Source organism: Grammomys surdaster, unplaced genomic scaffold, assembly GCF_004785775.1.
Source record: "Grammomys surdaster isolate TR1022 unplaced genomic scaffold, NIH_TR_1.0 99, whole genome shotgun sequence".
In the NCBI taxonomy this organism is placed as follows: domain Eukaryota; kingdom Metazoa; phylum Chordata; class Mammalia; order Rodentia; family Muridae; genus Grammomys; species Grammomys surdaster.
Genome location: NW_021604578.1, coordinates 14,406,302 through 14,432,814, shown reverse-complemented (window position 1 = coordinate 14,432,814; position 26,513 = coordinate 14,406,302). Strand labels below are relative to the sequence as shown.

Here is a 26,513-nt window from a genome sequence, read left to right as displayed (position 1 = left end):
CTTAAAACATAGGCATTCCAGTTTGCATTGCAACAAACATCAGGGAACAAAAGAAAAAGCCTTCCTAACTAGTCAGTTATCTTCAACTCACTCCAAAATCTGTCTCGTTAATGACTCATAATCTTATGCAATTGTACCAGTCTTTGTGTTGTGTTGTGTTGTGTTGTGTTGTGTTGTATTCTGTTCTGTTCTGTTCTGTTCTGCTTTGTTGAGACTCCATCTCGCAACGTAGGCTTGGCTGGCCTGGAACTCACAGAGATCTACCTGCCTCTGCCTGGCTCCATACTACATTTAATAGGCTCTGCTAGAGTCAATTGTGTTGAAAGATTAAAGTAGATACCAAATAGTGGATGAATAATGTGTTATGAATGTACTGTCATCTCATGCAATCACGTGTTAGCCTAGGCCAGTGCCTTCATTTGCACACCCATTTCTTTTCTTATTTATTTTGTTTTTGTTGTTTTGTATCCTCCTTCTTTTAGATATATCTTAATGTTTTGCCTTCATGTACATATGTGCACTAAGTGTGTGTCTGGTGTCCTCAAATGTCAGAAGAAGGCCTTGAATCCCCTGCAACTGGAGTCACAGATGGTTGTGACCATCATGTGGGTGCTGGGAGCTGAACCCTGATCCTCTGCAAGAACAAGTGTTCTTTATTGCCTACATATCATATCCTCCATGATCCCATTTTAAATTTACATAGCTTAGGTAAAAATATTATTTCTTTATACCATTTATTAACATTTTTGCTGCCTCACAAGCTTTCTAGATTTTACTTGTTTGGCCTGTGTGTCAGTCCTTTGAAAGAGTCCACAAATTAATGGTTTATACTTTACATAAAATAACTGTGAGAATGTAGACTATTCATCTCAAGTTGGTAACCTGGAGTAATGTTCTTTCACAGTTAATTCTTGTTTGAAAGTGTGTCTGTCTGACACTTTTGCCTGCTCTAGATCCCTTTCCCCTAACTGGGCTGCCTTGTTTAACCTCAATAGCAGAAGATGAGCCTAGTTCTCCTGCAACTTGATATGCCAAGGCAGGTGGATATCTGAAGGGACAAGGAGGAGGGGAGTGTAGAGGGAGGAATTGGGAGTGTAGGAAGGAGAGGAAGCTGCTCTATTTACATCGAGATGTAAAATAAATAAATGGAAAAATGTGCAAAAAATGAAACATGAAATTTCACAAAATCTGTAGGATTGAGAGTATTTTTATTCAAGTATGTCACTTGTCAGGAAGAACAAAACAAAAGGAAAGCAAATAACCACTTGATTCTCATACCCAGATGAGTATGATATTGCTGTCATCTCTTCCTCTTTTCCTGGACAGGATGTTTTTACCAGTCATCATTTTAGTGTGTGTCAGATTATTATTTGGTCAGGGAAAAATGTTTCATTAAAAGCCTTTTACTTACTTTTAAGATCCTAGTGCTTAACTCAGCAGACATACTCTGGTACAGTTCACACTACTAAAATATAGACATACAGGCTGTAGAGGTAGATCAGTGATAGAGAGCTTGACTAGCTTGTAAAGGCTTTGGTTTAATATTTGATCCCTAGCACTTTGTAAAAGTCCTCAAACCAAACAAGGAAATGAGTGAGGGTGCTGCTTCCTGAGCTGAAATGGCAGCTGTAAGAATGCACCAAGTATACTTTCCAGCTTGCATTGTTGTGCCTTTGCTTCCCAGCTAAAAGTGTGTGTCACCATGTGATTTTTATCATGATGAAGAATTTTAAGTGATAGGGTAATAGATGTAGATTCCTTGCTGTAAGAATCTTTGATAGTTAATTATTAAGAAGAATCTCTACTGAAGGACTAGAATATGTGAATAATTTTCTATTTTTTAAAATTTGTTTATAATGTGTTTTGTGCCCAACTTGTATTTTCATAGACCTATAATATCCATTTTAATGGGTGTATGATAATGTTTTTATTTGTCCAACTCTTAGATAATGATTCTCTCTCTCTCTCTCTCTCTCTCTCTCTCTCTCTCTGTGTGTGTGTGTGTGTGTGTGTGTGCACGCACTTGTGTGCACAAGCGCTTGTATATGTACCCATAGATGTGGAGGCTCAAACAAACTTGATGTCATTCCTTGGGTACTGCCTACTTTCTATTTGAGCCAGAGTCTCTTCTGACCATGTAGCCTAGACTGGCCGGGTAGTGAGTTCCAGTTTTCTACTTCCCAAAGCTGGGATTGCAAGTATGAGACATACATAGCTGCTTAGAGATTGAACTTGGCTTCTCGTGTTTATTATTCAGTGAGCACTTTTCAGATTGAGCCATTTCCCCAGATCCAACCCATTATAAAAATGTATTTTTATACCTTTGTGAATAATTAGGAAATAGTTTTCTTGTCAAATTGACTAATAGACTTTATGTTATGCTATGTCTAATTTTAATGTAAGTTTTAAACCAATTTCACTTAATAAAAGCCAAAAGGAAGACATGCCTTTTGAAAGATTGTTGTAAATAATTGTGTTGTTTTCATGGATTTTAGAAGTTAAAAAAATATGATACCAAAGAAGGGTGGCAAGAATTCAATCAGACATCCAATGTATTACAAAACAACTAATGTGTTTAAATATACAAACAGAAGTAATATTAAAGGAGGTCAGAAAAGTATTCCTTGTTTTTAGGATGTATATCGAAATGTTTTAAACTAAAGAGTCAGGATGTCTTAGGTTTGACTTTAAACCTAAGGCTAAAATATAAAGCAAGATTTTCTAACACCGATTGGGTGTATTGGCAGTTTATCACACTGTTCTCTTTTTCATTGAATGTAGCTGACATTTTCATATAACAAGCTCTACATAGTGAGTACAGTGTAACTTGAGTCATTATTGCAATTGAATGGGTTTTAACTTTATCTTTTACACTTTTTTTTTATGTGTGTGTGTGATTTATACATGGGTCTGTATGCATACATATGTGGAGTGAGAAGTCAATTTTGGTTATGGCCAGTAAGATACTAAAATTAATTTCTATGTTTATATATGTCTCTATAAATAAATGTCCATGTATATACAGTTGTATAAATTATGCTTATAATATGATAAACATTTTCATAAATATTCCTTATGTATAAATATCCCTTCTCATAGTGGCTGAAACAATAAATTCTGAAATAAGGGCATTCCTTAGAAAAGTTTTCTTAGTAAATTCTTCATAATTAAAGCTGTGTTATTTTAGGTACTAATGACAAAAGTTAGATCAGATAGATCAGTCTGATGATTGTAGTGTTCAGTATCTGAGATTTCAGAATAATTGTTTGTGTGTGTGTGTGTGTTTGTATGTGTATACTACAGAAATAAGCCTTGTAATGTATTATTACCAACTTTAGAAGCTTTGATAAATTTTATCTCCTTCATTGTCCTGAAAAAAAATCAAATAAATGAATTTGCAGGTAGACAATATCATACTTATAGATAGATGTCGTGAACCAAATTAGCAACATTTAAAAAATATATTTGTTGGATATTTTATTTATTTACATTTCAAATGTTATCCCGTTTTGCGGTTTCCCCTCTGCAAACCCCCTATCCTATCCTCCCTCCCCCTTCTTCTGTGAGGGTGTTCCTCCATCCAGTTATCCACTCCCGTCTCCCTGTCCTGGCATTTCCCTACACTAGGGCATCCAGCCTTCCCAAGACCAAGGGCCTCTCCTCCCACTGATGCCTAAGAAGGCCATCCTCGGCTATATATGCTGCTGGAGCCATGAGTCCCTCCATGTGTACTCTTTGTTTGGTGGTTTAGTCCCTGGGTACTATGAGGGGTCTGATTGGTTGATATTGTTGTCTTCCTATGGGTAACCCCTTCAGCTCCTTAAGTTCTTTCTCTAAATTCTCCATTGGGGAACCTGTGCTCAGCCCAATGGTTGACTGCGAGGATCCATCTCTGTATTTGTCAGGCTTTGGCAGAGGCTCTCAGGAGACAGCTATATCAGGCTCCTGTCAACAAGTGCTTCTTGGCATCCACAATAGTGTCTGGGTTTGGTGTCTTTATATGGGATGGATCCCCAGGTGGGGCAGTCTCTGGATGGCCTTTCCTTCAGTCTTAAATTAGCAACATAGTATGTATAACTGATAACATTTATGATAACTGAGGAGAGTTATCATGGCAAAAGTTGCATTACTGCACCTATTTTCTCTGTCTTTGCAAACAGTGTTACCTTTAACCATATGTGTACAACTCCAGCTTACCCTACTAGATATAATAATAGTAGAAGAAGAAATATAAATATATTGCAGTGATTTTATGGAATTTTGGAGATCTAAGCCTCAGCTTAGAAACACTTAGACTTAGCATATACTAAACATCAATATTGCTTTGTGAACATTTGGGAAGACTTTAGGTACTAAATTTTGCTAGGTAACACTGTCATTGACTATCCTCCTATCTAGATTTGTTATCTTGAGTTATTTGCTATAGTAAACTGTATATGAAACAGAACAAAATTCCAAAGCCTGTTTAAAAAGAACACATGAATAGATTATAATATCTATCTCAATGAGTGACTACTACATGTAAAATCTATATCTAAGCACTACTATATCTAAAAACATTTGTCAGATGTAGACGACTGAGTACTTATTACAATAAATGTTTCATAGCAAAAATCAGTCATCAGTAAAGACAGGTCACAAATGGAAAAAAATCAAAGAATATCTTATTCTCTTTAATTTTCTCTGCTACAATGTGACTATTTAACTTTGATATTTTACAGTTGTAACAATTTAGAATACATCGTTTAATAAGTTTGCCTCTTTTTCTTCTCCTTCCTTCCTTCCTTCCTTCCTTCCTTCCTTCCTTCCTTCCTTCCTTTACATTTTTCAGATGGACTATCACTGTTGGCCTGGAATGAACTATTTATTCCAGGATAGCCTCAAATTCCAAATTCCTCATGCTTAGCATCACAAATTCTGACATTATATAGGTGTGAATTAGCATGCCTGAAAACAAAGGTTACATAAAAAATCAATTGTATCATATTAAATAACTTTAAAAACAGTACTTTGATCATGTGATGTTAGAATCTTTTGAAGAACTGAGTGATCATATTTATTCACTTTTTTCTTTAGTGGCAGAATTAAAAAACATGTGCCAAACATACTATACATTTAATTAAATGATTGCTAGCATTAAGTACCACTGTTTACTAACAAAAAGTGAGGTTGGTGTATTAGCAACATGATTATCTTCAGATTAAAAATGGAACTTGATTAGAAGCAAGATTTAAACTAGGTACTTTTAAAAAATGGTTATCAGTTAGTGTAGCAATCAGTGTGTCCTGTTATGACATTTTAATTTACATGGTAGTTGGCTTTGTCTGCCCTTCCATTCATTACCCTATTTGTCATCTCTCTCCCTCCCTCCTGTTCATCTCCCCAAATGATTATCCTTCTTCTACTATGTAACATGGCAATATGTATGAAAATCTGGGTATCGCACATTGAATTTGATATAAAAACGTGATTTTCAGCAAACTATATGTTTTAATGCAGATTAAATTTATATTCAGCCAGTTGGGTTTACTATTTTTACTCTATCAAATCTCCCCCCCCCAAAATAGTAAAAATTGTACAGCCAAATCTAGAGTACATCATATCTTTGTGGTACAAGATGTATTGCATATTTTGGCAAATAATTATTTGTATAATTCAAGATGAAGTAAAACAGTGTATTACACATAAGCTGCTTCTTAGATGTCTTTAAAAATAAAAAGATGTATCTTTTGTGGTTATATAATTATCATATGTGAGAAAATTTTGCTTTGTTAATATAGTTTCAAGTGGAAACATTAGAACAAATAATTTAATCTAATTATTTTTAATAATAAGATGTTTGAGGAAAGCATTATGTCCATCTCTTGTCATACATGATAGCTTTTCTCTTAGCTGTAGACATATAGTTTAATAAATAGCCTTTATTATATACGCTGCTCAGTTAGACCACCTCTACCATGTCTCTGATTAGTGATGTGATGGATTTTGAGTTAAACTCTTTTCTTTTCCCTTCATTACCTATATTTTCAGTTCATCATTCACTCTTTTTTGTTCATTTTTGAGACTGTAATTTATTACAACACTTCTTCTTCCTTTTCCCCTCCTGAAACCTCTCATATACCCCTCCCTACCCTCCTTCAATTCATGGCCTCTTTTTCTTAACTGTTACTGCATGCATATATATATTTGTTATACATATATATTCCTAAATATAACCTGTTCAGTTCCTATAATGTGACTTGTGTTCAGAGCTAACTATTTGGCATTGAACAATCAATTGGTATGCTTTTCCTTGGGGAGGAACACCTCTCCTGCTCCCAGCTTTGCTAGGTTGCTGGTAGTTCTTTGTGTAGTGCTGAAGTCCACTGATTTTTTTTCCTGTGAAGTTTGACTTATCTTGGCAACAGACAGAGGCTACTACAGAAACCCACAACCAATCATAATGTAGCATTGTGGAGACCAGTTTCTCTGGGCATATCTACAAAACACTCCCACACCCAAGGCTCAGGGAACGACATTCACTTTTAAGGGAGACATACACAGTCTCAAATGTCCTCTTTCACGGTTCACATTTATTCAGCAGTTAATCTGTCACTCAAGCAAACTTTTTTTGACATGAGATTTACTCAGCAGCTCATTGTGGAGATTTTGAGTTACACAGATGTGCTGTGGACCCTGTGATGTGTGCTGTAGTGATAAAGATCCTACATTGGAAGAACACATCTTTTTATTAATTTTCTCTTCCTTCCTTCTGATTCTTTGCCAGTTATTTCAAGGACATGTTTCTCTAACCCACTTTCATTCAGAAGCCAAAATAGAAAGTAAAATTGTCAGACTAGGGATGTGTAGCACTCATGTGTTTATAATTAAATTATGAATACAAAAATTTAAAATTTAGACCTAAAATAGAATTAGAATCTACAGAATTTTTGATAATACTAATTCCATTTTGTTTAATTCTTCAGTTGAGAGACATCTAGTTTGTTTCTAGTTTCTGGTTATTTCAAATAAAGCTGCTATGAACATAGCTGATGAAATGTCTTTGTGGGATTGTGGCACATCTTTTGTGTAAATGGCCAGGAGTAGTATTGGTGGGTCTTGAAATAGAACTATTTCCAGTTTTCTGAGAAACCGCCAAATTGATTTCCAAAATGGTTGTACAAGTTTGCACTCCCACCAGCAACGGAGGAGTGTTCCCCTTGCTCCACATCCTCTACAGCAGGTGGTATCACTTGCGCTTTTGATCTTAGCTATTCTGACCAGTGTAAGGTGGAATCTCAACAGTTGTTTTGATTTACATTTCCCTGACGACTAAGGACTGTGAACATTGCTTTAAGTGGTTCTCAGCCATTCGAGATTCCTCTGTTGAGAATTCTCTGTCTAGCTCTGTACCCCATATTTTAATTGGGTTATTTGGGTTGTTGGTGTCTAATGTCTTGAGTTCTTTATAAATTTTGGATATTAGCCCTCTGTCAGATGTAGGGTTGAGGAAGATTGTTTCCCAGTCTATAGGCTGCCACTTTGTCCTGTTGAAAGTGTCCTTTGCCTTGCAGAAGCTTTGCAGTTTCATGAGGTCCCATTTATCAATTGTTGATCTAAAAGACTGAGCCATTGATGTTTTGTCCAGGATATTGTCTTCTATACCAATGCATTCAAGGCTATTTCCCACTTTCTCTTCTATGAGATTTAGTGCGTCTGGTTTTATGTTTAGTTTTTTGATCCACTTGGACTTGAGTTTTGTGCAGGGTAATAAAGATGAATTTATTTACATTCTTCTACATGTAGACATCCAGTTAGACTAGCCCCATTTGTTGAAGATGCTTTCTTTTTTCACTGTATAGTTTGGGCTTCTTTATCAAAAAAGCAAATGCCCATAGATGTGTGGGTTTATTTATGGCTCTTCGACTTGATTCCATTGATCAATTTCACATGCAACTTTTTGTATGAGTTCTGAGGATTTGAACTTGGGTTGCCATGGTTGCCAGCAATCACTTTTAATCACTGAAGCATCTCTCCATTTCTGTTCTGGGAATTGTCATTTTAAAAGCTTCCCTTTGCCGATGTCATATTGCTTTAAAAACTATAGTCTCATAACAGAATTTGAGTTTTTACTCATTAAAAATCTTGATGCTCTGTTAAAACATAATTTGCATGACTCCTGAGTGATCGCTCATGCACTGAATGAAGACCTCTACTCATGTAATGTAAGATACAGAACTTCAGCTGAGTTTTTATAAGAGGGAATGACTACTAATAGTAGCCAAGTCATTTGAGGAGAATTGTGCCCCAAAGAAGTTATAAAGCCTCCTGATGTGGGGTGTGTGATAGAATGAAGCTGAATTACTAATTTCTTTTCTGTATCTCTGAAGGGTGAGTTGTAGTCCATTAAGATCTTGCCACATGTGGTTAAAGTCTCTTGTTGGAAGCCTGATAGGTTTGATCCTGGGGATCCACAGGTTGCAAGAAAAGCACCAGTTCCCACACATTTTCCTCTGGTCTCCTCATGTATTGCTCTATACGTAAATAAGTGTAATAAATAAACAGAAGTGTTGCATGTGGACTGGGGAGACGGCCAGTGGGCCAAGTGCTTTCTTCAGGAAAAAAAAAAAAGACCTGAGTTTGACTCTCCAGAACCCATGCCAGAGCTGTACTGAGTGCTTAAGTATCTGTGATTCCAGTGCTTCTTTGGAGAGATGGGAGATGAGATAGAAAAATCCCCTAGTATATAGTGTGGAAAAACAACAAAGAGGTTTTGTTTCAACAAGGTTGAAAGTGAGGACCAACACTCAAGATTATGTTTTGACTTCTAAACTCATACTGTGGCACACATATAATGAACATACACACTTGAATGCCTACCCATTTGTACCCAGAGATAAAAATTATATTTAAAAATTAAAGAATAAACATGTCTACAGGTAGGAAAGTTGGATTAGCAACTATTGTTTTAAATTCATAATTTCCAACAGAAGGTAAATTACTAATCCTTAAATTATCTACAAAGTAAACCTCATTGAGTCATTTTTATTTTCAATTTTAAGCTACATCTTACAGCCACTGACTTTATTCCTTTGCCCTTGACATTGTAGTTTTACATGGAGTAGTACAAAGTATAAGACTGAAAAGCTTTGCTCTGGTTAAGACTTCTACTACTTCTGTTGAATGAAAGTGAGGAGGGCAGATTTTCTTGTCTGAACTTCAGCCATAGATGAGAAGCACTCAAGTTTCACCTATGTGATGTCAGGCATAAGCTTATGGTTTCTGGCCTGAATTGTGCTTTATTGTTGCTTGCAGACATCGTTTGTTGCAGCTTTTTAATACGTGAATAAAACTTCCAAATTTTATAATAGCTGTTTTGTACTCACTGAAATTATCATGTAATTTATTTAAAAGTCAATTTTTGATATGTAAGTATCTTTACCATCCTTAAAAGGATTCATTCATGAAAAAAAATTAAAAATTATAGAATCATGAATATAGTAATGGCCTAATAAACTATGTTTTAATATCACAAACATATCCTCTTTTTTTTTAAAAAAAAACTAAGTTAGCATGGTGTCCACCATTTTCTTCTGTATAATCAACAAGGGTCTGTTTAATGAAACTTTGGTTCCTAATTAAATACATTATATTCGGTTTCATTATAATACTTTTGTGAGCTAAGTGTATCATAGAGACTTAGGTAAAGGCTACTGGATAGCTTTGCAGGTAAAAAAACTTGAGCAAGTCTAGAGCTCATGTATAGTTCAAGAAGAAAACCAGCTCCACAACATGGTCTTCTCAGTGTTGAACATGCATGTCTTCCGGGTGGTGGTGGCACACGCCTTTAATCCCAGCACTTGGGAGGCAGAGGCAGGCGGATTTCTGAGTTTGAGGCCAGCCTGGTCTACAGAGTAAGTTCCAGGACAGCCCAGGCTATACAGAGAAACCCTGTCTCGAAAAACCAAAAACCAAAACCAAAACCAAAAACAAACAAACAAAAACATGCATGTGCTATGGCTTGTTCACATCCACATCATGCACACATATACTAACCATAATTAAAATTAAAATAGAACTTATATAAAGATATATTTAAGAGATTGTTCATTTGGGAGTTCTGTGGATAGCTGTAAGTTTTTCCTCAGAATATGGAATATAATGGTGATAATTGATGTTGAGTTTTTCTGGCATAGAAATAATAGAAATGAGACTAAGTCATGTGAACAACACAGACAAGGTTTCTTGATTAAAACTTTATTTTGAGCCAGCTGACTTAAGTCAAAGGGAACCAGCACTGACCAGACATAATCAGGCAGCTTTTATTAATTTCCTCAGCTAACCAAAGTTTTGTAATTGTCCATTAGTCATGCATGGACAGTTTCCAAAGGTTCTCTTTTTGTGTGCAAACATTGTGCTTCCTGTGTCATTAACATCAATTCAGAAAGTCCTGAGTTCTATCTGGCATCATCATCTTGCATGAATGCCCTAACCCTATGGATAGAATGAGGCACTTTAAGTGTTGAAGTTAATAAGAAAGTCTAACGGTGGCTAAAAGACACACAATTGTTCCAGTGAGTGGGCAGGCAAAGTAGTTAATTAGCCTTCTGTTATAATCTTGGACAAATCTGGGTATTGTGAGCTTTTGGGCTAATATCCAATTATCAGTAAGTGCATACCATGCGTGTTCTTTTGTGATTGGATTACCTCACTCAGGATGATATTTTCTAGTTCCATCCATTTACCTAAGAATTTCTCAAATTCTCCTTTATGCTTTTATGCCATTTGATTACATGCATGTATTAAGGTCAGTTTTAGGTTGAGGATCTAGCAATACAATAGATGCAAGTAGTCAAGGAACAAGCAAGATAATAAACACAAATAGTCAAAGAAAAAGCAAGGCATTAAACCCAATTACGTGAATACTCCTGTGACCACTGTTTCTAAGGTCTTATCAGGATGACCAAAGTATCTGATCCTACTTCCCTGTCCTAGCCCAAGGTCATTTTCAGGTCTAAAGTCTGCTTCCTTGTTCTAGTATAAAATTTAGATTCCTGTCTGAAATTACTTCTTTGTTCTAGCCTAATATTTAGGTTCCTACCTGAGATTACTTCTTTGTTCTAGTCTAATGTTAGATTCTTGCCTGAAGACTACTTCCATGGCCTTGGCAAATGTCATATTCCTGTCAAACAGCCCATTTCTTTGTCTTTGGCACATGTCAGATTCTTGCCAAGCAGCCCCAAAAGCTCTCCACCTCTCCCACTTTTTTATTTCATTAACAAGATTGAGCCCGTCTTAGGTTGTTCTGACAAGAATGCCTTCCTTACCCATCATGGAATATGCATTATCCAAAGCAATGCACTTATGTCTTAGGTTGGTAAGGCTCTGTGCAGAGTCTTATCCATTCTTGGCTTCCCAGTCTGTTAATTTAATAACTATGTCTGGGAGTTCATTTTCAGGTTCAAGCTATGTACTTAGCTGCCAACATGTTGATGTTGTTGAAGAAAAGTTTTAATACAATGGGCAGGAATAAAAATATTCCCAGGACAAAAACAGCTAGCATTGTCAAGCTATATATGCCATTTTTTGAAGCTTGACCAAAATGGAAATACTGACCTCAGGTCATGGGTGATTTTATCTGCAGTATCTACCGCATCAACACTCAGCAGAGCAGCATTCTTGAAATTCATAAGCTCCCTATGTATCGTTAAAACATCCTGAGAGGTATTAGAATTATGCCAAATACATTGCACGTGTCATTAAACTTCTTCCTAATTATAATGACTACCACTGTAAATTGTAGATACCAGACACCAAAGTTAAATCAGAATCAGAATCAGATAAACCATTTAAATAGTCCTATAACCACTAAAGAAATAGCAGCTGTCATTAAAAGTTTCCCTACCAAAAAAAGCCCAGGACCAGGTGGTTTTAGTGCAGAATTCTATCAGACCTTCCAAGAAGACCTAATACCAATTTTTTATAAACTGTTACACAAAATAGAGATAGAAGGAGCACTACCCAATTCATGTTATGAAGCCACAATTACGTTCATATCTTTTCTTCTTTTTGTTTTCCATTTTTCTTTTCTTTTCTATTTTTTCTTAGTTTCATTCTTTCCTTTTTTGTGTATAACAAATCTTTTTCTGAAATATTTAGCATATGAAGAGCTGAATAGTGTGGTACAAATCTGGAGGCAGCTAAATGAGCAGGCATGGTATAAACAGAGAGATGACAAGTCTATGATCCTAGTTTACTCAATTATCTTTTAGCTATAGGTTTCAGTAACCAGACAGTGTTTGATGAACAGTCGTGAGCTTGCCAGAGAGTTCTTTGGAGAGGATAGAGAGTACGAGTGGGTTAAAGGGAGGTAGGAGGTGAGGATTCCCCTATGTAGTGTACATGTGGGAAATTATAAAATAGACAACTGAATAAATGTGTACACTTGTAATCCCATCTCTTGATAAATGAAAATGGGAAGATCATGTGTGTGAGGCCAGCTAGAGCTAAATTCAGAGACAGCCTGTCTCAAGAAATGAAACAGAAGGCTTCATTTGGTAACAAAAGTAGCTGTCAAGTTTTTGCAAAGTGACCCATGAAGCAATTAGAATCCACATTCAGAGCTATCAAAGCTAGGAGGAAGAAATAGTATATTGCTCTACTATTTATGTCCTCCAATGTATGATTTTCCAAGTTATTGAAGAGCAAGCGAAGCTAGAGGGTTTTCTAAAGGGTTTTTTTTGGTTCTATTACCCCCTTTTGTTGTTGTTTGTGTAGTTATCTTAAACCCAAGTGGTTCTATCTTCGTTTAATCTGGAGCAGCTCCTCGAATGTAAGCATTCTAGTTGGTGGCCTAATGTGGTGTTTTGTGGGTAACAGGCATAGACCTATAGTTTATATGTCTCTGGTCTCCTTGAGGTAGTTCCTGCTAGTTCTAATGGAGGCTATATTACCTATACAGATAGTAACACAGTTTAAAGGACAGGTGGAATCCCTACTTCAAAAGAGGTTTAGTACTAGCCAGGGTATCAGACTTATATCAAATAAATTATTTTTTCTAATTCTGACATCAAATATTTCCATTTGTCTTCTTTCTTGGCAGCCAGGCTTCTGTACTCCAAGGCAATGTAGCATTGTACTATGACTATGTGAAAGATATATCTTTCTTTTGTAAGATGACAGAAATATGACATTAAAAGTAGAAGCTTGCATTTTTATGCATTGTTAATAGCCGGTCAGTATTGGTTCCCTTACCTACCTACATGACATGTGCCTACCTACATGTCACTAATAAGACTCATCTAAAAGGAAGTCACTTTTAACTCTATAACATGTGAAAAGAGTAATAGTCAGCTTAATACAGAAGTGTCAGCCTTACACAGAGGAATATTAGAGTTTCTTGAATTTTACATTTAAACTATTTGTACTCGAATTGTGTGGATCTGACTGTACCTAATTCAACTTGAATTAGAAGATCATTCAAGGAATGATGTATTGATGTCAAATTAGAATGATAAGTGTTAGTGTTTGGGGAAGACAATTTGTTTTAATTGAGCCTCTGGATACGATCATATTTCTTCTCTTTGTCTATGTTACTTCCTGTACATGAATTAGCAGCTTTCCCTTCTATCCCCATATGTATGTATAGAATATACTGTCATTTCACTAATTCACAGTGTCCTTTTGCTCACTGGCTTCTCTTCTTTCTAAACATAGCTTTAATCTCACTTGTTGGATGAAAATCCACGTGCTTTCACTGTCAAGAGTGTAGGTGTTTATATTTGTATTTATTAACTACCTTGTATTTGCCTGTTCTGAACTACTGTCCAGGGTTTCCTACAACAACCCTCCTTAACTATTGCATGCTTAAATTAGTTTTCCACCATGACACATATATTAGAATGTAATACTATAAATATAAATTATTTTTTGAAGTAATAGTCAATCACCTGACTCCTTATGTAGTGAACATATCCATCTCAGATTTTTTTTTACTAAAGTGTATTTTGAGTTTACTAGGCTTTAGGACAGGGGAAAATATGACAAAAAAAAAAAAAAATCTTCAAAAAGTGGAGCCCATGGCAAAGAAAAGCCACAATCTTTTAAAATATGCCAGATTTTCAAAATGTATTTTGAAAACACATAGGGATATAAGTTATGTATTACACTCTATTTCACCAATGCTCATAAAGGGGAGCTTCTATGATTGGCCATCACCTATACTTCAGTGAATTACTGTCTTTCTCTGTAATTCCCTTTCGTATTGAATACAATAAAATGAACATTACTAAAATGTAAATGTGGAGTTATGTAAAAAATTAACACAATCATTAATGAGTCATTCATCTTGCTAAATTTCAGTTTTCTCATCTGTGAAGTGCACATTACCGTACACGTGCTTTTATTCTGAAGGAGAAATTGAATCACGTTATGTTTAACATGTGAGAACATACAATAAATGCAAAGAGATTCAGACTTATATTGTATCATTGAATAATTCTTCTTTTTAATATTAATCCTCATTACTTTAAAGGACTTGTTTTTCTTGATCAAAATCCACTATCGATGTAACTAATAAATGACCCTAACAGGAAATACAGGATATGTAATCGGCTTGTTTTATATTTCTTATTTCTTTCTTTCATGTCTCTTCTGTTTCTTCCTCATTAAAACAGTTTTGGTATGAACCATGATGGAATTGGAAATTCTTGTGGGACCAAAGGTCATGAGGCAGCAAAACTTATGGCAGCTCATATTACTGCAAATACCAATCCCTTTTCCTGGTCTGCCTGCAGCAGAGACTATATCACCAGCTTTCTAGAGTAAGTAATCTCTGGAGAGGGATGATAAATTAATTGTTCTAGAAGTAACTCATTGTGGGACACCTAATGTGCAGTGCTTCAAATTTTCTATGAGTAGTTTTTATAGGGCCCGCTTACGTTTCAGGCTGCTCCCACATTTTTAAATAAATCATTGTGGCACGTTTTCCAGTCTCATACAAGTAGTGAATAAGCTAGAAATGGGATAAGAATATACGTGCAACTGATGTGATGAATGATTAGAATTATCAGTAAATTGGAAAGTGTTTTCAGAAAGAATTTGCATTTATATTTTTTAATAGAGAAGAACTCCGTCTTTTGCACAGTTGGGGAGCTTCTTCATGGCTCTTTCCATCTCAGTTCCCAGAATCTGGTTCCCTGCGTGTTATAAATGTGATTGGGCACAAGCATGAAGTCTATGTTTGCAAAATCTGGTTCCACGCATGTTATAAATGTGAGTGAGCACAACTAAGTCTATGTTTAGGAAAAGAGTATTTGCTCAGCTCATTCATGTGTACTCACACTGGATTTTAGGACCCAGTGGACTTGACTATTGTTTTCTCTGAGGCCTTCCATATTAGTTTATCTTTTTAATCTTAAGGTTCTGAGTTTTTAAATGAATTTAAATTACAATACTTGTATCATTAGAGGGTGTATATATAATAATATTGAAGATTATATATGTAAATCAATTGATATTTATTAAAATTATAACTATTTTAAGTAACATCAGAGTTGCAATAGTTTATTGTTGTACCATTAGTTTAGCTGTTTTGTTCCAGGTTTTTCCATGGGGCGGTTAGATTCAATGTAAAACAGGCATACACAAAGGCATTAGAACAATCAACATTCTTTTCAGAAAGTAGCTTATATTATACTTTATATTAACACAATTGTATTATAAAAGTTTTAAATTAGTACAGCTTACACAGGATAAAATTATGTCTTAAAAGTTTGTTTACTTAATAATAGTCAGGTCATATAGTTTGAGAATTTATAATTTCATAGAAAAGAAAGTTTAATTACCCAGCACAAATCTTGTTTCAAAAATCAAAAGATTAATGTTGAAAATAGACCGTAAAAAATGTATTGATACAATAATTCAATTTGGAATTCACTTCAAAATATTGTCCTGAACAACTATATTATGGACTAACAATTTTTAATCTTAGTAAGAAAACATTATAATAGTTGCCTTGTGCTAGACTGAGTGAAGTGCTATATAAAAAGACAATAAAGAATTTATTTGACATGTTTGGTAATTTTTAATTCAAAGCAATGACAACATCATTTTAAAGATAGTTTGGATAAATTCATTTATAAAAGTTCTAAACACTATTGAACTTCTCTCCTCTTGTACAAACCTGACCAGATCTGAAATTTCTCTCTTGTCTCAGCATTTGTTTTCAGATTAGTCTTAATCTCTATCATCATAAAGACACATTGTATAACATGCTCAGTATTTGTGTGTATTTTCGATGGCATTCCTCTTGATTTTTAAAATTACAATTTCATCCCCTCTATATTCTGTTTCTGTCCCATTGGCAATTATATAGTTCTTTAGTGAGTACCAGCTCTGCATACTAAATACAATGAGTACAGCCTAATAAACATAATAAATTTTATGTGCTTTATATACTAAAAACATACAGAAGCATAGATACATGGACTACTTTTGAACTCCTGCCAAGTCTTGTGTAGTTGAAACTGTATCATGGCTGTTAAGACACTACAAAGGGGACTCTCTAGATTGCTAGTAATATACAATGAAATGACCACTGGTTTGGTGAGAGATGTAGAACTATTAATATTTGCATTATAGCAGTCCATTGAATTAATTAAAGCAATTAATTCAAAGGCAGTCTTAAATCTTCATTGCTTTTTATAAGCAAAATGAGTGTTGACATAGTCTAATGGGCTTATTTATCTTATATTGTATAACAAGGGTTCTTTTGTATATTCTCATGAAAATTCCTAAAGTTAAAGCCACTAGGAAATATTTTAAGAAAAGAAAAAGAAATTTAAAAAAAAGGCTTGGGAGAAAAATCAGATTTCCCTCTCTAAAATAAACTAAGTAACTAAATCTTATTATAATTTGTCCAAGCAATAAAGGATTTTAAACACTAACCTCATTATAAAGATCACTTCACTGGAGCACAAAATTAAAATAGTAATTTTTAAAAGTCTTTGTTCTATTTCCTATTCAATGAGCTTAATTGTTTTAACAGCTATGAATGGTATATCTATATCTGTATCTGTATTTATATTTAAATTAAGAGGCACTTTTCATTTTGATCAGTGATTATGTTTACATCTATGTTTTGTAGTTGGCTCAAAAGATTCATAGGACTTTTAGTTTTTCCTTTTAAGAGAAAGAAACCTTGAAACTGTTAAGGAACTGCTACCCAGTCAACAAAATACATACCTTCCTCTACTTAGAGAGTGAATAGGACAGGGTGATGGAGGACCTAACAATGAGCTACTGTGATTTATAGAAATCCATTATTTACTGTTTAACTGGAAAAACAAAAAGACATGGCCTTAAAATGCCACTAGAATACAGTCTCTCATGTCATTCTGCAACACTAGGTACTATTGATCAGTCAGGAGATGGTGTTTACCAACTCCCAATATTTTTTTTCAGATTTCTTAAACTCGGTGATTCAATAAGTGGTTCATGAATCGCCCAGAAGCCGTCCTGATTAAATAATAAAGAACCCATTTCCGTTAAAATGGACGTGTTATGCCAGCTTCTGATGTTTTCCGAAGACGGCTTTGCAGGTAGTGTCTTTCCTATCTGCCTGCGGGACTCCCTTATTTACTCATTCAGAAAATACAAAAAGATCATCCTGGTATGAAGGCTTAACTCGTTGACTATGGGCTAGTTTACCAGGCTGTGAAAAGCATCTAGCTGTAGCTTAGGACACCTTTTCTATTCATTCCCAACCACTTAGAAGTAGTTCAGAGCAATTTCATATTCTTTCTAAAAGATATGGGAGCTTTGTGAGTCATCTTTTACCATATTTAAATTTTGTAAAATTTCTTGAACTCTCAGGTAGCTATATCACAATTTCTTGCCCTTTCATGCTATATACAGAATTTGTTTCACACAAGGGTGGAAGCTGACTGAATGCATTGAATGTCATTGTTAGGACTGGAGGGGAACTAGGAAGAGGGGTGAGAGAAGTAATGTACGATGGGCAACATGGCCAAAGTACTCACAGTTGCTCTTTCAAAGTTGCTTTTGAAGATTATCATTACTCCATTAAATGGAAAACATCTTAAGTGGAGCCTCCCTCCTCCCAAAAACAGTGTAGTATCCAAGAAATAACCTGGTAGAACAGGTTTTCCTTCAGTATATGTGACACACGTTGAGACCCTTGCTCTAACCAAGAGTATCGTTGACAAGGTGTAATGATATAGAGATTAGGTATAGAATAAGCCATTAACAGCACAAAGTTTGTATATTTGAAACCTCAAGGTAATTATATTCAAATATCCATGGTGCACAGTGAATGACAGGAAAAAGAGATTTGAGTTTAGATCATATACTTGTTTGCACTTGCCTGATTGTCATTAAACTTTTATATTTAGTTGAAACATAGTTTCATAACAAATGATAAAAACTACTTAGGAGAAGATTATAGATAAAAGATATTTAACTTGATGTAATGATATAAGCCCAAGTCATGCTTAACTCAAGTATCAACATAACTTTGTGAAAACACAGGTGGCATTAAATTACACTGTTGTTAAGGCACTGTAAGATATGCCATTCTTAGGCAGATGTCCTTTCAGACTGGTCCATTGTATTGCATGTAATTTGAAAAAAAAAAAAAACACACTTCCTCCTTTGCCTGGGGCATGCTTCAGGCTTAGCTCCATCAAGGCTAGCTGGCGCCTTTCCCAAGAGCTGCGATGGCTCTCCAAAGTCCTCCGGGATAGCTTTGCAAAGTAGCCATCAACCGTCCCTTCTCTCTCTTGACCATCTTAGCTCCACGGAAGAAAAACACTAGACCACTTTATTATTTTAAAACTTGCCAGGTATCACAATTGCTGGGCAAAGAAATTTCTAGCCCTAAATTTATCAAATAACTTATATCTGACATACACTGGTGGCAGAGGCCACAGGTTCTGATTGCCCTAAGACATGGCTCTTGCATCTTCCTGGTTCCAAAGCCTGGTTCTAAGAGCCCCTCCTCTCTCGCTGTTTTTGCTCTTCCTCCTCCTCCTGGGACCCGGAAGTCCCACTTTAAAAAATATGCAACACAACTGTATAGACTAAAGCTCTATTCTTTATATCCTTTTTAGTAAGAGTAAACTTTCAGTCTCAATTAGTAATACATTCTGATGTGTTCTGGAAACAAAGCCAGGAAGACATACTGAATAAGATCTATAAATGTCAGTGGAAGACTGAAATTTGGTTCCTGTTCTTGTTTTCAGGGTTGACTTTGAGACTCTGAATAAAGGCTTAATAAATTAGAAGTAGGCTGTATAAAATTACTTTGAGTTTTGGAAATATAATTATACCATCATTTACTATGAATTTTTCATAATCAGATGAAGATATGTATTCTTAAACTGATATATATTTTGCCTTGTCTCAAAAACAAATTAAATAAAATAAAAATATAGGATGAATTTAATAATTATCTATATTTCTAAGATATTAATTAGGATTGGGATTTTTGTTGAGAAATATGAACAGTTAAAAAGTAATTATAGATTTAATTTTATGCATGTAGCCTTACATTGGATAAATACATTCCAATAGTGAGTTATAGTCTTTTGTGGATGAAGCCTAATAGTTCTGTATATTTAGTATACTATTAAATAAAGTTTATGTTTTCTGAATAGAAGAATTTTATGTGACCCCCCCAAGGTAAAAAACATTTATTTTAATAAATATTTTTAATCAGAAAATTCCAGAAAATATATATGCATTTATTGCTACTTTTGTTATTTTGATACTAGCATTGATTATACTAAGCTTACTATAGTAAGATTTATTGCATCTCAACTAGATTCTAGACTACACCAGCATTTTAGATAGCTTCTGTTTTGTTATAAGAATATTATAAAATATAAGGCTATATAATGCTTTTATAAAAAGAATTTAGAAATCTAAAATATATTGTAATATGAGCAGATAAGTTATGTTAGTCAGTCTTAAATGGAGTATTAAAAAACAACAGAGTACACAGGCCATGTAGAAAGATGTCTCTCACAGCTACAATACTGAGAAAAAGAGTAAAATATTGAAGGAAAATTTGTAGAATGGCGTCTTTTAAACAGGAGTCCCAAAATAGGCAGATGAATAGTGAAGAAGCCCAGTTCTTAGGAGTACAGAACCCTGTGCATGGAAACATGCTCCTAGAAGCCCATTACTCAGATGGCTGAGATCAGGACAATCAAGACCACCATAATCTACATAAAGAGACCTGTCACAAAGAAACAGAATAAAGGTGAAGAATCATGGTTGCAATTCCATTTGGAGGAGATAGGAGATCAGCAAGCGGGGATGGAGACAAAGAACTGTAGCAGAGGAAAGTGAGTAGAAGCAAAGCATGATAATGTAGGAAGACATTGCAATGAAACTTTTAAATTTGTATGATAACTTAAAATATTATTAAAAATTACTAATTAATTTACATATCAGGAGAGGGCTTAGTGCTGTGCCTCTCACCTGAGGATTGTGACCCCCTTAGGGAGAATCATGTGACCCTTTCACAAGTTTGCATATTTGATATACTGCATATCTAATATTTACATTATGATTCATAACTAGCAAAAATTACAGCTGTGAAGTAGCAACAAAATAATTTATGGTTGGGGGTCATCGCAACATAAGGACCTGTATAAAAGGGTCGCAGCATTAGGGAGGCTGAGACCACTGATTTAGTGGCTAAAGTGTTTGGTGTACAAGCATGTGTACCTAAGTTTGGATCCCAGAACTCATGCCACGGCCAGGAACAGTGGAATATCCTGTAGGCACAGAGTAAATGTAGGGCTTGGGGTGAGCTGAATCCTGGGCTTTGATGGCTGGCCAGTCTACCTAACACAGCTGGTCCAGGTTCACTTAGAGACTGTCTTAACAATACAATGGAAATAATTAAGGAAGACATCGGACACTAACCTCTGGCCTCCAACAACTGTAAACGTGATGCACCCTTACACATATTTGCCCATATGAATACACCACGGGGGCGGGGGCAGCATAGAGAGAAGTGCTACTAGTGTGAAATCAGAACTCAGACTTTTTCTCAAAACATTTAAAAATCAGAAGAGGAGTTACTCATAGGGAAAGTTTATTAGAATTGAATGCTCAGAAATTCTTGGTTAAACACATCAATGTACACACATGTGCGCGCACGCACACACACACACACTCACGAGGGACAGAAAGAGAGACAGAGACAGAGAGAGGGAAAGAACTCTTCAGACAGAGCTAAATATGCATTGCATAGATCTATATTCTTTGTCATCTGTGTCTGTGTCTATACTATTTCATAATGGTAGTTGATAGCTTAGATGTATAATATTCTGAATTACTCTTCCTTTTAAGAGTCAGTTAATAATAATTATGGTCTATAATCTTTCCTTAATTGAAAGTAGCAGAAAAGGCATCAAGAAAACAGTAGACAAATTTGACTAACACAATACAACAAAAGATTTGGAATGCATTATCTCAGTTAAGAATTAAAATGTCAAAATTGTCTCATTCCTCAAAGCTTTGCTATGCTACTACAGGTGTGGTTGTTATAGAACAGTGCTGTCTGTACATACAGAGAGAGCATGTGGAGTGGAGAAACAGTTTCATTATCTGCACAGATACATGCTTTACTTCAGGTCACTTGACTGAGAAGCCTTGCTGCTATGTACAGATGGAGCCAGCACATTTCAAAGGCCTTTGTTGATATGGTGTTCCTAAACACAGGCTCATTTTAAAACATATGCTTTTCTTTTGTATCTTATTTCATGGAGGGTTTTAATCTGTAACATGTACTCAACTCAGAGAACTGGTCTTGTCTAGCTATTTTGTTAGCTATTAATACATAAGAAATAGGTGCTTCCAGAGAACTGGCACAGTAATATGCTTTGGGGACCAACTCTCTTAAGAGTTTTGCCCTTAGGTCCCAAACATGCTTGGCACTGTTGGCTCTGAAGGTCCTGGCAATGCTCACCTGATCGAACATTTTAAAAAGCATATGAACATTGGCTAGATCATTATACCTTGAAACTTCCTAAATTAAGCCAGTTTTACCATCAGGGAAGAGTTCCTTCCTCTATGTATCTACTTTAAATTCTCTTCTGAAGTTCATATACTTCTACTTCTGAAAATTTTAGTTTATTTTTCTTTATTTCTGAAAGTCACTGTATATATCTGTATTGGCTTCTGTCCTGGATCCAGTTAGGTAATTATGTCCTATATTTTTGTGGTGCTACTAATAAATATTAATAGCCTTCAGGGTCTTTATGTAAATTATTCTGTATGCATTTTTCTGTTGATTTATAGTGATATTTACTTACTTTATTATATTGTTTATTTATTAATTGTTTTCATAAACATATTTATAGTTTTATTGTAAATGAAGATGGAACTTATATTGTGGAAAAAATTAATTTTCCAATTCAGTCTTCCCACAAATATTCTATATTATCAAAATAGTCATTTTTTTACTGTTGTACTATCAAATATGAACCCCCTTGTCATTAACTTTAATATATTTTTGAAATTACTAATTGGGTCTTACTTAACTAAAGTTTATATATCATAATATCAAAAGTGCCATTTTAAAAATTCATCTACCAATAAATGTGCTTGCTAAAGTACACGACAGTTTCTAAACTTAAAACAGAAAGGGACAAATATTGGCTAGTACAGTCCTCTTTGAAATGGCAAAGCCTGTCTGTGTCAGTGCAGGATTATTGTCTTATCACTATTCTCTTTAAAAACTAACACAGAGGAGCATACAGCAGAGAAGACAGTCTTGTATCCCTTTGGTCTGGGTTTCCTATAGAAGAGTACATTTCAAGTTTTAATGATACTAACTTGGTTCTGTGAAAGTATTACTGTTATGTAACAAGTTAACTTTTACATTTTAGGAGTATAAAAATCTTGCAAGTGAATTTGAAACTCATTGTTTTGTATGATTCTTCCCTATTTGTAAATTAAATTTTGTGCTGTCCTAAATAACAGTTGAAGAACTTCAACTTGTGAAGTTATTTTCCTTTGGCAAAGTGGATGGAAAAGATTTGGAGAAAAAAAGCAAAAGTGCTGGCACAATGGACAGGAATGTTGGAAAAAATGTTAAGTGTTGGCATAGGAATTCTTTAAAAATTCTAACTCACATGGGAAATAAAAGTAAAAAAGCATCTGTCCTGTTTTATGCACAGTGAATAAATAAAAATGAACAATTATATTTAGCAAAGCTCTTTAAACTAGGGTATTCTGTCTGGCTTTTGGCAACCTTTATATTATTTGTTCCACTGAATTAAAATACTATGTTTTAGTGAAGGCATACTTTGTAAGGCAGAAATTATGTAGAAAGAAGAACATTCCCATATTCTAGTTCTGATGGCCCTAAATGAAATATGAAATCTGTGAAAGACTAAACATTTCTAGTGTTTGTGAGCAAGAACTTTGGACCTTAGCTGTCATTCAGCCCATTAACTAGCGACATGTCTTACTGTAGCACCTGTGTTCTATCTGAGGGTGAAGTATATAAATTAAGTCTTTATGATTACAACTATAATTATTTTTGTTTAATTTTCCACAATTCATGTTTTTAATTATACTACCAGATTTGGTTATATTTTCAATGAAAACAAATAAGAAACTTAGAGCAATATGAAATTCTGTTTTGGTTCCCTTAGAAGTACTTTAAACCAGTGTTTTAAAGGCCAATATGATGTTTTCAGATTGTTGTCTGAGATGCTTCCATTGTATTGTGGAGTTTGAAAAAGGGGATTTTGAGCTCTGACTCAGATGTCACTGAAATGACTCTATTTTGCTATATGGTTATTTGAAGAATGTGTTGTTTTTCATGCATCAAAATATTAAAACAAAGATCTCAACACTTGGTTTCATAATTTTGAATGAAATAGTCTACAGAGTAACTAATTCTCTTTCATGCTTTATGTTGAACAGTTCAGGCCGTGGTACTTGCCTTGATAACGAGCCACCAAAGCGTGACTTTCTTTACCCAGCTGTGGCCCCAGGTCAGGTGTATGACGCCGATGAACAGTGTCGTTTCCAGTATGGAGCAACATCCCGCCAGTGCAAATACGGGGTAAGAGGTCTTAATCCTTATAGTTCAGCCAATAAATGTTCTCTTATAACACATGTTCAGGTGGAATAATGATGAACTTAGTTTGCCCTAGAAGCATTATTAATTTGCATAAATGCTTTTGATACTGATTTTTCTGATATATTATTTCTATTTTTAAATATTTGAATAATACTAAATTAACATGATTCACAATATTTTGTTAAGGAAGTAAACAGAACTTTAGTAAATTTTCATTCTTTTATTTATTTTTTAAATCATGAGCACATGATGCCAACTTTTACTTTGTCTTTTAAAATGTTTTAGTTTCAGAAACCTTTCTACTTCCTTTTCCTGGCATTCTTATAACTGTGCTATCGGGCAATTTTTACTGGCTTCTTTCTTTTACCTAAATTCATTCTAGCTAAAACTGAGTCATTTCAAGTTGCTTCACCCACTGCCCAACTCCCAATACAACAACCAAGAAGGAACAGGTGACATTAGCCCAAAAATGAAAAACAGGACATAGCCATGGGAATAAATTGTAGGCATCAGGATTTTTCTCTTAATGTTTGTTTTAAAAAAATCACAGTACCATATTAGAAATAGATAAGTTCTTTTTATAATTTTATAAATATTTTGGTGTCTAATATAGGAATGTGGGTAATGAAAAATAGGATTCTAAAATATCAGTCTGTGTGATATTTAAAAAATATTTGGGCTTAAAAAACAAGTCTCAAGGCTTGGTTCTTATTGTGGTACATACAGATAGTCTGTGTTCTTAAAAAGGGGTAACAATACAATGAGTTAAGTTTTAACAAAGCTATTATTAGACTGTATACACACTGTACATTACCAGTTATTCTTCTTGGACATGGAACAATAGAAGGCAATTTAAAAAAATCTCTTGGGTGACAAATATATTGTTATTCTTAGTAGACTTTGGCTGTGCTTTCAAGATTGTGTGTGATTATCTGAGATGTTAAGCCCCATGTGAAACTTGGGTTTTTCACATTTGTTTATAAATTCTTAGTTTTGAATGGATTTAGTTTCTTTTATTCTTAAGTTGTTTCAGTCACTCATGTACTCAGTAATCCAGTGAGATTAGAGAGGCTTTGCACCTTCCCTCATAGTGGGTCTCATTTCTGTCAAGAGGGAATCTGCATGTTAGCCTTTATCATACTATGTTTGAACTTATCCATAAGCTTCTGCTGTAGATTATTATTATTATCATCACCATTATTAGTACTCATTCCAGACTGATGAGAATGAGACAAGTACTAATTTTGAAACTATTTTCTGCTTTTTGATTCTTTCTGTGTTATGCTCATGCACATTTCTGTGAAGTATGTGTGTGTATCTTTAAGATAAGATGCAGGTACAGAAATAGAGCTTGTAAAGCTAGATCTTTTCTATATTATCTTTAGATATCTGCCAACTCTGACTCTAAGAATGTCTTAGGGACTTTTTAGAAAATGGACATTGTAAACAAAATAACCATTGAACCATTGTCTCCAGAAATTTTTTTTTTTTTGCTCATTCAGTGCAACAAACTATAAAGCTCTGTAGAATCTCTTATGCCAATTTTCTTGCACTTCTCACTTTTCTTTCGTTTTTAATAGTCATTTTTAGTTAGAAAATAATCATGAGACTAAGCTGGCAGAAAGCAGATTGCAAAAAAAATGTTTACACATAGAAGGGAATTCACATATAGGCTTATGTGATAAGTGTGGATGATCTTTAGATTAGGGCTTTTTCAGACTTTGTTCTTTATTTCTTCATTCTGTCACTTTAAATCACTTCCAAACCACAATTTCCAGATAACACTTAATAATGTAATATAGGCTAGTGATAATTAGTATATAATTTACTGTTAAACTCTGAAGGAGTGATCATTCATCTGCAGATAGAGTTAAGCAACACAATTTTTATAGGCATCATAGCCTTGTTTAATTTGTGAATAATTTTATTATATGGGAATATTGTCATTGTTTATATGGAGCTATTTCAGAAATCCTTAGTAATATGTTATAAATTCTAACTACTTATTTTAATATAGAATTGAGTGATGTTCTACTGGTAAACAAGATATTTCATCACAAATAAAAACACATTATCTAGCATATAGTTTCAGAATGGAACATAAAAGTTTTAATTTTATTTAATTTAATTTTAATGTTTAATTTTAAGTATTTTAAATTAAAAAAAAGAAATCTATTCACCATTTACTAGTACCTATAGTGTCAAGTTGACATCAGTAAATTTTATTCAGTTTTAGAAAACTTTTTCAGTGAACAGCAGTTTAATTGTTCTGTAAACTTAAGATAGTAAGAGCAAGTGAAAAGATTCCATGTTCCTTTCACTTGCTGGGCACACAGAAGATGTTCAATAAGTGTTAGCATTTCTTCTGTGAACGTCTGTCATTTGTGGTTCTATTCCTGAAGAG

General features: G+C 34.5%; 1 protein-coding gene across 1 annotated transcript in view; it reads left to right on the top strand.

Annotated features, from left to right (window-relative positions):
• The window catches only part of Adamts6 (ADAM metallopeptidase with thrombospondin type 1 motif 6), a 221,770-nt gene that overhangs the window by 76,845 nt on the left and 118,412 nt on the right, over positions 1-26,513 (top strand). The window contains exons 10-11 of the mRNA XM_028783635.1: positions 14,655-14,801; positions 23,950-24,091. Coding sequence (XP_028639468.1) covers positions 14,655-14,801; positions 23,950-24,091 — 289 coding nt within the window. The remainder of the gene's footprint in view (positions 1-14,654; positions 14,802-23,949; positions 24,092-26,513) is intronic.